Genomic DNA, 15,409 nt, shown 5'->3' on the forward strand with positions numbered 1-15,409 from the left:
TGCCCGGATTGCGGGATTGAAAATGACCTGGAGTGGGGCCTTGCATCTCCCGGCGCGGCTTTAACGGCCGCGGGACTTACCATCGCCCACCTCTACCATCGCTTTAACATTGGGAGAAGCATGGAGAGCAGGGGAGAGACAAGGCTGCTTTCCATCACAATGAGGAGGAGATTCACTGTGATGGATATTTGTGTAAATTGTGTTGGTGTATGTCTTGGTTCTTTTCTTGCTGTATGACTACAGAAACCAAATTTCGTTTGAACTTAATTTGAGGTTCAAATGACTATAAACGGTATTGTATTATATTGTAATACTTAATCAAACTAGTAAATTGATGATTGAAATTCATAACAAAAAAGAAGGGATTAACCCCCCTGTTTGTTGCCAGACTTTCAATAATGAAACATAATTGAGGCGATATGGTGGCACAACGGTAGAGTTACTGCCTCACAGCGCCAGACACTAGGGTTCAATCCTGACTAAGGGGGCTGTCTATACGGAGTTTGTAGGTTCTCCCTGTGACCTGCGTGGGTTTTTGCCGAGATCTTCGGTTCCCTCCCACACTCCAAAGACGTACAGGTTTGCAGGTTAATTGGCTTAGTATAAATTTTCCCTAGCGTGTGTACGATAGTGTTAACTAGATTAAGTGGGATTCTTTGGGTCCCAGCTTCACACGGGAACCCTGGTCCCCCTATGCAATATTCCACCTGTCCACCAATTCCAATATATTGCTGGCCAGTGGGGGGCTTTCTGGAGCGCCAGCATGGTGTTGTGGGCCGAAGAGACTGGTTTCCAGAGGGCTAGTATGGACATTGTGGGCCGAATAGATTCTTGGGCCGGCAGCTCAGTCACTGAGATCACACACACACTCACACTCACTCACACTCACTCACTCACTCTCTCACACTCACTCACTCACTCACTCACTCACACACTCACACACACACACACACACACACACACACACACACACACACACACACACACACACACACACACACACTCACACACACACGCTCACACACACAAACGCTCACACACACACACACACACACACACACATACACTCACAACACACATATACACACACACTCACTGACACACACCATATATATGGCAGTAAACATTCTTGAATACTCACACGGCTGAGCGCTGCATCTCCACTTTGGGGCTTCCGCAGTCAGCGGCACATCCGCAACCAGCGTGACCTCTGCACTTACCGGAAATTATGCAATCAGCGCAACCTCTGCACTCACCTATCCACTAAGCGGAAGTCACGAAACAGGGACTTCAAGCACAGGCAGGGCAGCAGGCCAAACAACTCATGGCATTGTCATTGAGGGCTAACAAATCATTTATTGCAAGTACTTTGCTGACTCACAGTTCAGTTGATTCACAGCTTAGAATGAGAGTCGTGGCCTCTCCCTCGCGATCTTGCAGAGTGACTGAGTCCATGCATCTGGGGTTTTATAGTCCTGCACTTCACCCCCCCCCCCCCCCCCCCCCCCCCCCCCCCCCCCCCCCGGAAGGGGCGTTACCTTCATCATGGTGATTGACGGGCGAGAGGATCTTAAGGTTTCTTAAACACTCATAACTTTTTTTATTTTCATCGATGGGTAAAATCTTCAGGGCTGGCTCAGCAGAGGAGGACTGTGAATAAGATGGCCAAAAATCATAGCGATATATGGTAGCAATTTTTCTAAAATCAATATATAGCGCAGACAGGAAGTGGTCAAGATGAGACTTTTAATTATATAGATGTGTGGGGATCGCTGGTCAGTGCGAAGGGCCTGTTTCCGTGTTGTATCTCTAAACTAAACTAACCAAAAAAAAAATTGTTTTGAAGCCATGTAACTATTTTTCAGATTGTATGTGCCAATGAAACACACGTTTGTTATATTTTCTAATTTTCATCTCTTCACAGAATGCACTTAAAACAAATGAATGTGAAATAAGTGATGCCAGTGCAGGCAAAAGCCCCCCTGTACCGGTCAAACTGCCAGTACCCACAGGTACAACACCAGTGGAAAAACCAGAAAGAAAAAAATCTTCAAGGGCCAAAGAAGGAGGAAAGAAAAAAGGAAAGAAAGAGACAGAAGGTAGCGGTGTAGTTCCGAACCTTGACATTCTTGAGGCACACACAAAGGAGGCTTTGATTAAAACTGAAGTGCCAAAGAAAGGGGGAAAGGTGGGTTTTTTAACTCAATTATGTTTATCCATCTTTCTGTCATTTAATGTGATATTACAAATAAAACAAACTAGGTAATCCAAATTTCCTTAGCTCTTTTGTCAATAAAAAAAGGCTGCATATGTATGTAGCATAGATCAAAGTTAGAGAAATATTTTGTGTAAGAAGTAACTGCAGATGCTGGTTTAAACTGAAGATAGACACAAAAAGCTGGAGTAACTCAGCGGGACAGACAGCATCTCTGGTGAGAAGGAATGGGTGACGTTTCGGGTCAAGACCCTTCTTCAGACTGGTTAGGGATAAGGGAAACGAGAGATATAGACGGTGATGTGGAGAGATGAAGAACAATGAATGAAAGATATGCACAAAAACATTTTGTATCCTCCCAAATTTCCACTACCTCCAATGCGATCCTACCACTAGCCACGTCTTCCCATCTCCACCACTTTCCACCTTCCGCAGAGACCGTTCCCTCCGCAACTCCCTGGTTAAATCATCCCTTCCCACCCACACCGCCCCTTCCCCAGGTACCTACCCCAGCAACCGCAAAAGATGCCACACCTGTCGCTATACCTCCTCCCTCGACTCTGTCCAGGAACCTCGACAGCCCTTTCAGGATAGGCAGAGTTCACTTGCACCTCCTCCAACCTCACCTACTGTATCCATTGTTCAAGATGTGGACTCTTATATATCGGCGGGACCAAATGCAGTTGGGCGAATATTTTCATGGAACACCCTCGCTCAGCCCGCGTGAACCAACCTGATCTCCCGGTTGCTGGACACTCTAATTCTCATTCCTATTCCTACACTGACCTTTCTGTCCTCTGTCTCCTCCATTGTCAGAGTGAGGCTAAATGCAAATTAGAGGCACAGCATCTCATATTTTGCTTGGGCAGCTTACAGCCCAGTGGTATGAATATTGATTTATCTCACTTCAGGTAGCCCCGGCATTCCCTCTCTCTCCATCCCTTCCCCATCGAAGGCGCACAAACTTCTCATTTGCACCCGACAAACAGCTAACAATGGGCTGTTTCCTTTATCATTGTTACTTTTTTGCATATCTTTCATTCATTGTTCTTTATCTCTCCACATCACCGTCTATATCTCTCGTTTCCCCTTATCTTTAACCAGTCTGAAGAAGAGTCCCGACCCGAAACGTCACCCATTCCTTCTCTCCAGAGATGTTGCCTGTCCCGCTGAGTTACTCAAACGTTTGTCATCTGTATCGTTTAGAGCATATCCTATAGAGTAAAGGGGGAGTAGTAAAGGAATTTGTTTTGCTGTGTCATTCTGTGACCCACTTGGGAAGTTCACACGGAAAGGGTGAAAGTGGTGCGAATATGTTGAGTGCTTTTGGAATTTTCTGGTCAGTTTACCACATCCATACTATCTTGTGTTTGTCTTCCCTGTTGTCTGGTTGTTCTTTAAAGAGCTGCAATCCACTGGTATAATTGAAGCGGTTAGTGTATATTTCCGTTGTTTGGGGAATATTTTCAGTTTGAAATAAATGAATGATCTCACCCATTCCTTCAGTAAATGATGATGGGCCTTCCCCCCCCCCCACGGGAGGGCTGGTCCCCCAACGTAATATTCCACCTCTCCACCAATTCCAATATTGGTGGTCAGTGGGTGGGGAGGAGGGGGGAGGGGGCTTTCCAGAGAGCTAGTATGGACATTGTGGGCCGATTGGATTCTCGAGCTGGCGGCTCAGTCACTCAAGCCTGTTGTGCTGGCAGCTCACTCACTCACGGCTGGTGGGCTGGCAGTTGACTCACGGCTATTCCTTGAAATTCCATTTCAAGCAGGGTGCAAAGCCACCAAATTCAAGTGCAGTTTCTTACCACTTCAAGCAGGGTGCAAGGCCACCAAATTCAAGTCTCCATGTCTCGCTGACTATAAATGAGATTGCAGAGCTCTGAGACGCAGAGGGAACTGACGAAGAAATGTGTAGGAAGGAACTGCATATGCTGTTTTAAACCGAAAAAAGACACAAAACGCTGGGGTAACTCGACGGGTCAGACAACATCTCTGGAGAAAAGGAATAGATGACATTTTGGGTCGGGACCTTCTTCAGACTGAGAGTCAGGGGAAGGGGAAATGAGAAATATTGACTGATGTAGAGAGATATAGAACAAATGAATGAAAGATATGCAAAAAAGTAACTTATGATAAAGGAAACAGACCATTGTTAGCTGTGGCCTCGGAGAGAACGAGGAGAGAAAGACACGAGACGATATTGAACCTAGTACAATGACTTGGGTGGGGGAGGGATGTAGAGACAGGGGATAGAAGGGTTACTTAATGTTAGAGAATTCAATGTTAATACCGCTGGGGTGTAAGCTGCCCAAGCTAAATATGATGGACTGTTCCTCCAATTTGCATTTGTCCGCACTCTGACAATGGAGGAGGCCCAGGACAGGAAGGTCAGTGTGAGAATGGGAAGGGGAATTAAAGATTAGAAAGATGCCATAACCAAGGATTAGAAAGATTATCATGGTGGTGGATAGAAATGGGGAATTATGGTAACAGTTGGATCAGCCAGATTCTCATTAAGTGCTGGAACAAGTTTGAGAAGTTGGGTGGCGTGGCGTACTTCTGCTGCTAATTTGTATTTTTGACATTTTATATTTGCTTGACACAAATGCAAGGGAATATTGCTATCCCCAGAAGTTTCGATTTACATAGAACTACTAAGTACAAGGCAGCTTATTGTATAATTGTGTTAATGCTTGAATTCCTCCCTCCTTTGTAACATTCTATGGCAAGCAAAACATGTATTTCTTATTTCTTAGGCTTCAAAAAATGTGTTAAGTGTGGCTGACCAAGAAAGTGCAAATAATCAAAATGATGTAATTAAGTTTGGAATACAAGAGCAGAACAAAAGCAAGGCTGAAGTGAAATGGAAATACAAGGTAGGTTGGTTCTGCAGAGCCCCAAATTTATATGACGTTTTAAGATTAATGTAATTATACATATATATATATATATATATATGTGTGTGTGTGTGTGTATATATATTATATATATATATATATGTTATATATATATATATATATATATAATATATATATAAATGGACTAAATGTAGATGTGTTGGTGAGTAAGTTTCCTGATGGCACCAAAATTGGAGAAGTTGCAGACAGAAGATACAGCAGAAAATGGATCAGCTGCAGAAATGGGCGGAGAAATGGCAGATGGAGTTTAATCCGTGCAAGTGTGAGGTGTTCTACTTTGGGAGGTTGAATATAAGGGGAGAGAATACAGTTAATGGCATCTGTATACTTTTAAAACTCTGTGCGTATGTGTGGGTGTACGGCATTTTGCTTTGAAATGTATCTCCTTGAAAACCAGATGCAAAAACGCAGAGATTTTTACAATTTCGGTAGGGATTTATCTTATGAGTCCAGAAATCCACTCCTTGATCATTTATTTCCCCAGATTTTGAATAAAATTGATAACAAAACTAACTTTAAAAAAAATAAAATTGCCGCTTGAGCTGCTGACGTCACAATGCCCACATGCCCAACAATCGAGGCCCACCTGCCTCCAGGCCCCGCCCCGCCACCACTGTGGACTAAAGCCCCGCGCCCAGCGCAATGTACGCTCGCGCCTCACCTCCTGCAGCTGGACTACCACGCCCGCCCGCCCACTGCAACCTCCAACCCCCCACCCCCCCCCCCCCCCCCCCCCGTTCTCAAAATGCACGCAGGTGGTGGGAGCTGCCATGTGGTGGGAGCAACCATGTGGTGGCCGCGAGGGGGGATACGTGTGAGGCTTTGTCTTGCGAAGCTTCCATGAAGATGGTTGTGCTGGGATGCAGGATACGATATGTGCGTTTTTTCTTTCTTTTTTAAATCTTCCTCGATCAAATGTGGTAAAGAGGGGGCAGTTAGAGCAGTAGCATGCTCCTCTAGTCTGGAAAACTTCCAGTGTCCCTGAGGACCACACCTGTGCCAGGTACGTCCAGCTGCAGATCCTCACGGCTGCGTTAGGGAACTGGAGCAGCAGCTGGATGATCTCCGAACCATCTGGAAGACTGGGGAGGTCAAAGAAAGGAGTGACCTTGAGATGGTCATGGTAGCATCTAGGGTACGGGCAGAAAGTAGATGGGTGACCACCAAGAAAGGGAGTATTCAGAGAGTGTTACAGTCCCCTGGGGATATTCCCTTCAACTACAGGTATTTCCATTTGGATATTGTTGAGGGCGGATGATTGAGGAGGGGCGAGCAATGATTGTCAGGCTGTGGCAAGGGTCTGTCTCTAAGATACTGCAGGGAAGGGTAAAGACAGCCAGATTCATAGTGAAAGGAGACCTGTTAGTTAGCGGGGCAAGCAGGACATTCTGTGACAGGAAAAGAGACTCCAAGCTGCAGGACAATCTGCTGAATGGCTGCAGAACATTCTCAAGGCAGAGGTTGAGCAGCCAGAAGTCGATGTGCACATTGGCACAAATGACATTGGTAGGAAAAAGAGCCCTCCAACGATGTACAGGTGTGTAGGTGTGTAGACTTGTTATAAATGTAATTATCCCTAGTGTGTGTAGGATAGAGGATAGTATTGGTGTGCGGGGATCGCTGGTGGTCGGGTCGAAGGGCCAATTTCCATGCTGTATCTGTAAACTAAACTAAACACTCTCTCCTGAAACAGCTGCTCCCACTAGTGCCTGCCTACCTTCCTTCAGTAGAGCATGAGGAGCAGTCACTATGGAACACTAATGCTGCTTTTTAAATCCTATGTGCTGCTTCTTCACTCTGCTGAGCACTTGCAAATGAGATGTTCATTTATATGTTCATTTATTTTTGTCCTGTAGTTTTCACGATGGTTTAGAAAATCATATAGTAGCAATAAGAAAGCTACATTAAATAATATAACTTAAAATGAATTTATAAAGAGGTGAAATGGTATCTGTTTAGAAATGAAAAACTTCCAGCTGCACTTTCTTTACTTCCCAGAACAGTAAACCAGATTCTCTGCTAAAAATGGAAGACACAAAATCAGAAAAATCATTCCTGACGGGGAGCAAAGACAACAGCAAGCTCAAGTTGGTCTTCACCAATAAAAAGTTGCTCAGGTTTGTGGTTAAAGTAATAGATTAAAAGCCTCCTCATTTGTATTTGACTTATTTGTGGACTTTAAATATTTACTGAACGACGCAACTGCACAACTAGCAAAACAAACAGAGGTGGCATAAGAACAGAACCTTATTTAGAGGTTGACCAAAGTAACAATGCTGGAGTAACTCAGCGGGTCAGGCAGCATCTGTGGAGGGGATGGCGAAGCTTTGGGTCAAGATTGTTCCTTAGACTCCAAACAGATGTTCTGTACTTTGTCACAGTTGCCACATCAATAAGCAAGGCACGTTTTTAACCCTTTGCATGAATCCAAAATGTATCCTAAGAATTTGGATCACTTAAGACTGAAAACATTTTTTTGTGTTATACAATTAAAAATTAACTCAATGGACAGTTAAATGTATTTACGAACACATGGGGTAAAATGCAAACCTGGCAATTTAATGTGCCGAAGATGGCAGCTTAATTTTTTGATGTATTGAGTTGGAGATAGGAGAATGAGTCCAGAAATGTGACTGGGCACTTCCTGGGTAAGTGGCCTTGGTAACCTCTACACCACTTCTACATTGGAGATGAAAATGAAGATGTCATGCCCTTTGTCACATTGAGAGCAAAATAAGACCAGATCTAGTGGAGAACCCAATCCTAGGGCATTTCCAGGGCAGCAGCTGGTGCAATCTCAGAGACCTGTGTACCCATCACAGACGTCAAAGCAGCAGCTTTCACACAGCGATGTCCAAACCACACTGACCCCAGTCTTCACTGCCATTACTCTGCTATCCACTTCTTTATCCCTGCTTCTCTCAATTCTCCACGCACCACATCTTCATTCCAATCTTGTTTTCAGTCTCCGCTGGGATACCATGCTGGCCTGCCAGATCCCAATATTAGTCAACAGCCTCACTCACCCCAATACTGGGCGTCAGTTCTTATCTCTCCAACACAAGCTGGCCCTTTACCTCTACCCAGACGAGGTGGTCTGAGCCCATCACCACCAATATTAGATTACACAAATTATACAAAGTGCCAAACTAACATGCCCAAAATAAGTGAAGGTGAGTATTTGATCCTAGATCCTCTTACCTCTTTATCATGGCCAGAGGCAAATAGGGTTTGTGGCTGACCACCTGAGTACAGACTTGTGACAATTCCCGTCTCATATCTTCAAAGTCTCCTATGTTTGGGTTCAGGACCCTAGGCTCTGAATTAACCGTGTCACTCTCCATCCTAATGCAGAATTCCACCATATTATGGTCACTGTTGCCCAAGGGGCTTTGCACAAGATCGCTAACTAATCTTTCCTCATTGCACAATACCTAGTCTAGAATGGCCTGCCCTCTAGTCGGTTCTTCTACATATTGGTTTAAAAAAACCATCCCGAATACATTCCAGGAAACCCTCCTCCTCAGCGCTGCTACTAATTTGGTTGGCCCAATTTATATGTAGATTAAAGTCACCCATAATAACTGCTGTACCTTTGCTACACGCATCCACAATTTCCTGCTTGATGTTATCTCCAACCTCCTTACTGTTTAGTGGTCTGTATACAACTCCAACAAGCGTTTTCTGCCTTTGGCTATTTCGCAGTTCTACCCACACTGATTCTACAACATCCAAGCTAATGTCTCTCCTTGCTATTGCATTAATCTCCTCTTTAACCAGCAATGCCATCCCACCTCTTTGTGTCTGTCTATCCTTCCTGAATATTGAACACCCATGCATGATTAGCTCCCAGCCTTGGTCACCCTGGAGCCATGACTCTGTAATTCCAACTATATCATATTCCTTAACTACTAACTGCACATTCGATTCATCCACCTTATTATGAATGCTCCTCGCATTAAGGCTCAAAGCTTTCAGGTTTGTTTTTCATATCTCCCTTCCACCTTTTGCTTCTGTCCTTTTATGACCCTCTGTCTTGTTGCATTGGTTCTCACCGCCTGCCCTGTTAGTTTAACCGTGACCTTTCCCACTGTTTAGCTTAAACCCAGCCGTGTAGCACTAGCAAACCTGCCTGCCAGAATGTCAGTCCCCTCCAATTAAGGTGCAACCTGTCCCTTTTATACAGGTCACCCCTGCCCCAGAAGAGATCCCTGTGATCTACAAATCTAAATCCCTGCCCCCTGCACCAACTCCTCAGCCACACATTCAGATCCCCTATCTCCCTGTTCCTGCTCTTGGGCTCCCTATTGCTGGAAAGAGTGCAGAGAATATTTATGAGAATGTTCTGATCTATCGGAAGAAGTTGAGCAGGGTCGGATTTTATTCCTTGGAGTGCAGGAGGATGAAGGGTGATATTATAGAGTATAAGATCATGAGTGAATAGACAGCGTAGATGCACAGAGTGTTTTACCCAGAGTAGGGAAATCATAGTTAGGAAAGGTTCAGAGGGATATAGGCCAAATGCGGGCAAGTGTAGATGGGGCATCTTGGTTGGCATGGGCAAGTTGGTCCAAAGGGCCTGTTTCCATGCTGTATGATTCTATCAGCTGGTAAAAATGTATGTTTGATAGTGTAATAAACTAATTTTTTGGTTAAAGGAGCCTGCAAACTCAGCTTTAGTAGTGATTTATGATATCTGATGTCAGCTACCCATGTTTTCCAGAGATGCTGCCTGACCGCTGAGTTACTCCAGCACTTTGTGTCCTATTATGTATTAACCACCATTTGCAGTTCTTTGTTTCAACCACATACAATGATAATACATTGCTCAGTTAAAGCCAGCAATCAGCAATAACGGAAGCCACCTCCCCCTCTATGGTCCATTGTAACGAGGAGTTACTGTGTTATCAATTTTGTTGATGATACAAAGCCAAATGGAAGGAGAATGATGCAGAGAGCTTTTAGAAGGATTAAAAAACGGGCAAAAACTGATAGATGAAATGTAATATGGAAAATGAATGCAACCATTTTGGTAGAATAAATAAAAATGCAGAATTTTTATACATGCTCAGAGCTCGAAATTGTTCATTTACAGGGGGATGGAAAATTAATGTGCAAGTATTACAAGCAATTGTGTTGGAAGGAACTGCCACTGCTGGTTTAAACCGAAGAGAGACACAAAAATCTGGAGTAACTCAGCGGGTCAGACAACATCCCTGGAGAAAAGGAATGGGTGACATTTCAGGTCGAAATGCTTCTTCTCCTTTTCCTTTTCTCCAGAGATGCTGTCTGACCCACTGAGTTACTCCAGCTTTGTGTGTCTATCTTACAAACAACTGTGTTGGCCTTTAATATGTGAGTGTTTGAGTATAAAAGTGGAATCATCTATCCCAGTTGTCTCGGGTCCTGCTGAGTCTACATATGGAATATTATCCCTGGTCTCCTTACCTAAAGATAGATATACTTACAGTTGCAGGAGGGCAGTGATGGTTCATCAGAGCCAGGGAAGTAATCTTGCTTATTCTTGCCTACAAGAGGCGTAGTAAAACAGCACATACCTTGTCAGTACATCACAACTCGTTTTCTCCCTTGTACAACTGATTAATAGCAGAGCACACAGCAGTTGTATATGACCATGCAGCACAAGCTTATAGTTACCAATATTGAAAACTATAGATGTTTAAGAAAGAACTGCAGATGCTGGAAAATCGAAGGTACACAAAAATGCTGGAGAAACTCAGCGGGTGCAGCAGCATCTATGGAGCGAAGGAAATAGACAACGTTGCCTATTTCCTTCGCCCCATAGATGCTGCTGCACCCGCTGAGTTTCTCCAGCATTTTTGAAAACTATAGATAAGGGTTAGGAATATATCACAATCATTGTGCTTGTTCAATATAGTCGCCACAATGTTTATTTATAATGTAACATAGACTCTATTCATGTCACAATTGACTGTGTGATATATAACCAATATGCGTTGCGTGGTTGATAATGTGGGACATTTTTCCTTTGATGTCAAAACATTTTGTTTCAACAGTTGTAAAGGAGTGAAAACACAGCCTAAATCTGTGAAATCTGATAATGTGTTTGGCTGTTTACAAAATATTAAGGAAGACAAGCCCAAAGCAGTGAGAGATGAATATGAGTATGTGTCAGATGACGGGGAATTGCAGATTGACGAGTTTCCGATAAGAAGAAAGAAGACTGCTCCTAAAAGAAGTTTAACATGTAAGAAGCTTGTTTAAGCTTTTATATTCACAGACATTGAAAAGTAAATCATGGCATTTGCAGTTTGTGTGCAGTAGGCTATTCATCGAAACATTGGTATCAGAGTATTCCAGGATCAGAGGCATTGATAAATACTACAGTGCTTGTCCTGTGTCAGGTATGGAAATGGTTTACATGGCAAAAATACACGAGGGCAATCTGTGTAATGGAAAGAAAATCGGATTGGAACTGCGAGGGGCAGATGGAGTGGTGTGGATGTGCAATATCTAGATTGTTTCAAGATTATGGAGATGAATGGAATTGATGATTTATGTGAAGTTTTTTGCTGCAGAAGACTGACAATACATTTGTTTTGTAGTTTTAACAAAGACCAAAGAGAGTGTTGGAGTTGCTGAAATGAAAGAACCTTTGGTTCAGCACTGTTCTAACCAGGTACGTTGACACATACTTCACTAATTACTGTGGAAGTGCCGTTGCATGTACATCCATTGTCAACTAAAGCTTCACTGGCAATAATATGACCTACAAATCGTTCCTTTAGTTTAATTTAGTTATACAGCACGTAAACAGTCCACCGAGACCCCCATCAACCTGCGATCCCCGCACATTAACACTACCCCACACATGAGGGACAATTTATACTGTTCAAGAAGGAACTGCAGATGCTGGAAAATCGAAGGTAGACAAAATGACTGGAGAAACTCAGTGGGTACGGCAGCATCTATGGAGCGAAGGAAATAGGCAACGTTTCGGCCCATCACAGCCCTCCAGCAATTTTGTCTACAGACAATTTATACTTATACCAATTAAATCTACAAACCTGTTCATCTTTGGAGTGTGGGAGGAAAGCGAAGATCTTGAAGAAAACCCACACGATCACGGGGAGAACGTACAAACTCCGTACAGACAGCACCCGTAGTCAGAATTGTAAAACTGAAATCAAAACTCACGGCATTCAAAATGTAAATCAACAATTGTATAGGATGAAAGAAATTAACTTTCCTTTTCATGATTTAGATCCTTGCTTGGCATTTTGTTCTGTTGAAATGAAATCATTTTCTGGATTTGTGTGCCAGTGGAAAGGCCAACATTTATTGCCATCTTTTATTGCCCAAGAAAAGGTGGTGCTCAAACACCACCACCATCTTCAACGACAGTTTCCTTTTATTCTAGTATTTTCATTTGTAGGTTCACCAGCAGGATGGCAACTCAACTGATGAAGATTCTCTACATATTGATACGGAGGCAAAGCCAGATCTTAGTACTGCCAAAACAGCTGAAACAGGTAGTTCTGCTGGGATACTGGATCTGCTACAGGCCAGCAAACAGGTTGGAGGTATCGAATATAGTGGAAATAGGTAACTATCATTGCTTCAATATCCAAAGAAGAATATGTTGTGGGTTGATGTTGCATTTCAGCTGTAAATTTTAATGGCTATTTTAAATTTAAATAAGCTACTATTTTCTTTGTTATAGGTTTTTCACAGAGTTCTTGAGTGTGTGGAATTCTAGAAACATAGAAAATAGGTGCAGGAGGATGCCATTTGGCCCTTCGAGCCAGCACCGCCATTCATTGTGATAATGGCTGATCGTCCCCAATCAATAACCCGTGCCTGCCTTCTCCCCATATCCCTTGATTCCACTAGCCCCTAGAGCTCTATCTAACTCTCTCTTAAATCCATCCAGTGACTTGGCCTCCACTGCCCTCTGTGCCAGGGAATTCCACAAATTCACAACTCTCTGGGAGAAAAAGTTTTTTCTCACCTCAGTCTTAAATGGCTTCCCCTTTATTCTAAGACTGTGGCCCCTAGTTCTGGACTCGCCCAACATTGGGAACATTTTTCCTGCACCTAGCTTGTCCAGTCCTTTTATAATTTTATATGTTTCTATAAGATCCCCCCTCAACCTTCTAAACTTCAGTGAATACAAGCCTAGTCTTTTCAATCTTTCCTCACATTTCCTCTTCCAAATCATTAATATATATGGTAAACAGTTGTGGCCCCAACACCGAGCCTTACGGCACTCCACTCGCCACAGCCTGCCATTCTGAAAAGGATCCGTTCACTCCTACTCTTTGCTTCCTGTGTGCCAACCAATTTTATATCCACGTCAACACCCTATCCCCAATACAATGTGCTCTAATTTTAGTCACCAGTCTCCCGCGCAGGACCTTATCAAAGGCTTTCTGAAAGTCTAGATACACTACATCCACTGGCTCCCCTTCATCCATTTTACTTGATACATCCTCAAAAAATTCCAGAAGATTGGTCAAGCATGATTTCCCTTTCATAAATCCATGTTGACTTGGACTAATCCTTTAACTGCTATCCAAATGCCCCATTGTTACCTCTTTAATAATTGACTCCAGCATCTTTCCCACCACCGAAATCAGGCTAACTGGTCTGTAATTCCACGTTTTCTCTCTCGCTCCTTTCTTGAAAAGTGGGATAACATTAGCTATCCGCCAATCCACAGGAACTGATCCTGAATCTATTGAACATTGGAAAATAATCACCAATGCGTCCACTATTTCTAGAGCCACCTCCCTGTGGACCCTGGGATGCAGACCATCAGGCCCAGGGGATTTATCATCCTTCAGTCCCATTAGCGTACCCAATACTATTTCTTACCTAATGAAAATTTCTTTCAGTTCCTCTACCCCCTTTGATCCTCTGTCCACCAGTACATCTGGGAGATTGTTTGTGTCTTCCTTAGTGAAGACAGAGCCGAAGTACCTGTTCAACTCTTCTGCCATTTCCTTATTACCCATAATAATTTCACACGTGTCTGCCTTCAAGGGGCCCACATTTGACTTTGCTACTCTTTTTCCTTTAACATATCTAAAGAAACTTTTACTGTCCTTCTTTATATTCCTGGCCAGCTTCCCCTCATACTTCATCTTTTCAGCCCGTATTGCCCGTTTTGTTTCCTTCTGTTGTCCTATGAAAGTTTCCCAATCCTCTGGCTTCCGGCTACTCTTTGCTGTGTTATACATCTTTTCTTTTAGTTTTATTCTATCCCTAACTTCTCTTGTCAGCCACGGTTGCCTCCTACTCCCCTTAGAATCTTTCTTCCTTTTTGGAATGAAATGATCCTGCGTCTTCCGGATTATGCCCAGAAGTTCCTGCCATTGCTGTTCCACTGTCATTCCTGCTAGGATCCCTTTCCAGTCTACCTTGGCCAGCTCCTCTCTCATGCCTTCATAGTCTCCTTTGTTCAACTGCATTACTGACATTTCAGATTTAACCTTCTCCTTCTCAAATTGCAGATTAAAACTAATCATATTATGATCACAACCTCCAAGCGGTTACTTTACCTCGAGTTCTCTTATCATATCTGGTTCATTGGACAACACTAAATCCAGAATTGCCTTTTCTCTGGTCAGCTCCATTACAAGCTGCTCTAAGAATCCATCTCGGAGGCACTCTACAAACTCTCTTTCTTGGGGTCCTGAACCAACCTGATTTTCCCAGTCTCCCTGCATATTAAAATCCCCCATCACCACAGTGGCATTACCTTTGTTACATGCCAGTTTTAACTACTGCTGTTTAACTTCTCTGCCTCAGAGGGCAGTGGAGGCTGGATCTCTGGATGCTTTCAAGGGAGAGCTAGATAGAGCTCTTAGGGATTGCGGAGTTAAGCAATATGGACAGAAGGCAGGAACGGAGTACTGATTGGGGATGATCAGCCATGATCACATTGAATGGCGGTGCTGGCTCAAAGGGCCGAATGGCCTACTCCTGCACTTATTGTCTATTGTTTCCTGTACCCCTATCATTTAATACATTTGATTCGTTACAATTAAGATTTGTCACTTTTATTTGGCTGTTTTATAGAAGTAAAATTGTGTCAGTTAATTTAAACACTTAATCTGACAAAATCCTCTCAAATGTTTTTTTTTCCAGCAAAATCGTTAAAGTAGCCAAAGCCACCAACTATGACATCACCGAATTCAGGTACTATTAATATCCTACCAAGGTTAAACTTACTTGTTGCAGCTGAACAAGGAGCAATTCAGATAGAAAAATATGATCAAAG

The 15,409-nt window shown here is 43.3% G+C and overlaps 1 protein-coding gene across 2 annotated transcripts in view; it reads left to right on the top strand.

Annotated features, from left to right (window-relative positions):
• phf2 (PHD finger protein 2) overlaps positions 1-15,409 on the top strand; it is a 129,092-nt gene that overhangs the window by 89,004 nt on the left and 24,679 nt on the right. For both annotated transcript variants that reach the window (XM_055648169.1, XM_055648168.1), the window contains exons 12-18: positions 1,925-2,188; positions 4,981-5,100; positions 7,141-7,259; positions 11,181-11,371; positions 11,730-11,803; positions 12,560-12,729; positions 15,277-15,327. In XM_055648169.1, the coding sequence (XP_055504144.1) occupies positions 1,925-2,188; positions 4,981-5,100; positions 7,141-7,259; positions 11,181-11,371; positions 11,730-11,803; positions 12,560-12,729; positions 15,277-15,327 (989 nt within the window). The remainder of the gene's footprint in view (positions 1-1,924; positions 2,189-4,980; positions 5,101-7,140; positions 7,260-11,180; positions 11,372-11,729; positions 11,804-12,559; positions 12,730-15,276; positions 15,328-15,409) is intronic.

This window comes from Leucoraja erinacea, chromosome 16, assembly GCF_028641065.1.
Source record: "Leucoraja erinacea ecotype New England chromosome 16, Leri_hhj_1, whole genome shotgun sequence".
NCBI lineage: Eukaryota > Metazoa > Chordata > Chondrichthyes > Rajiformes > Rajidae > Leucoraja > Leucoraja erinaceus.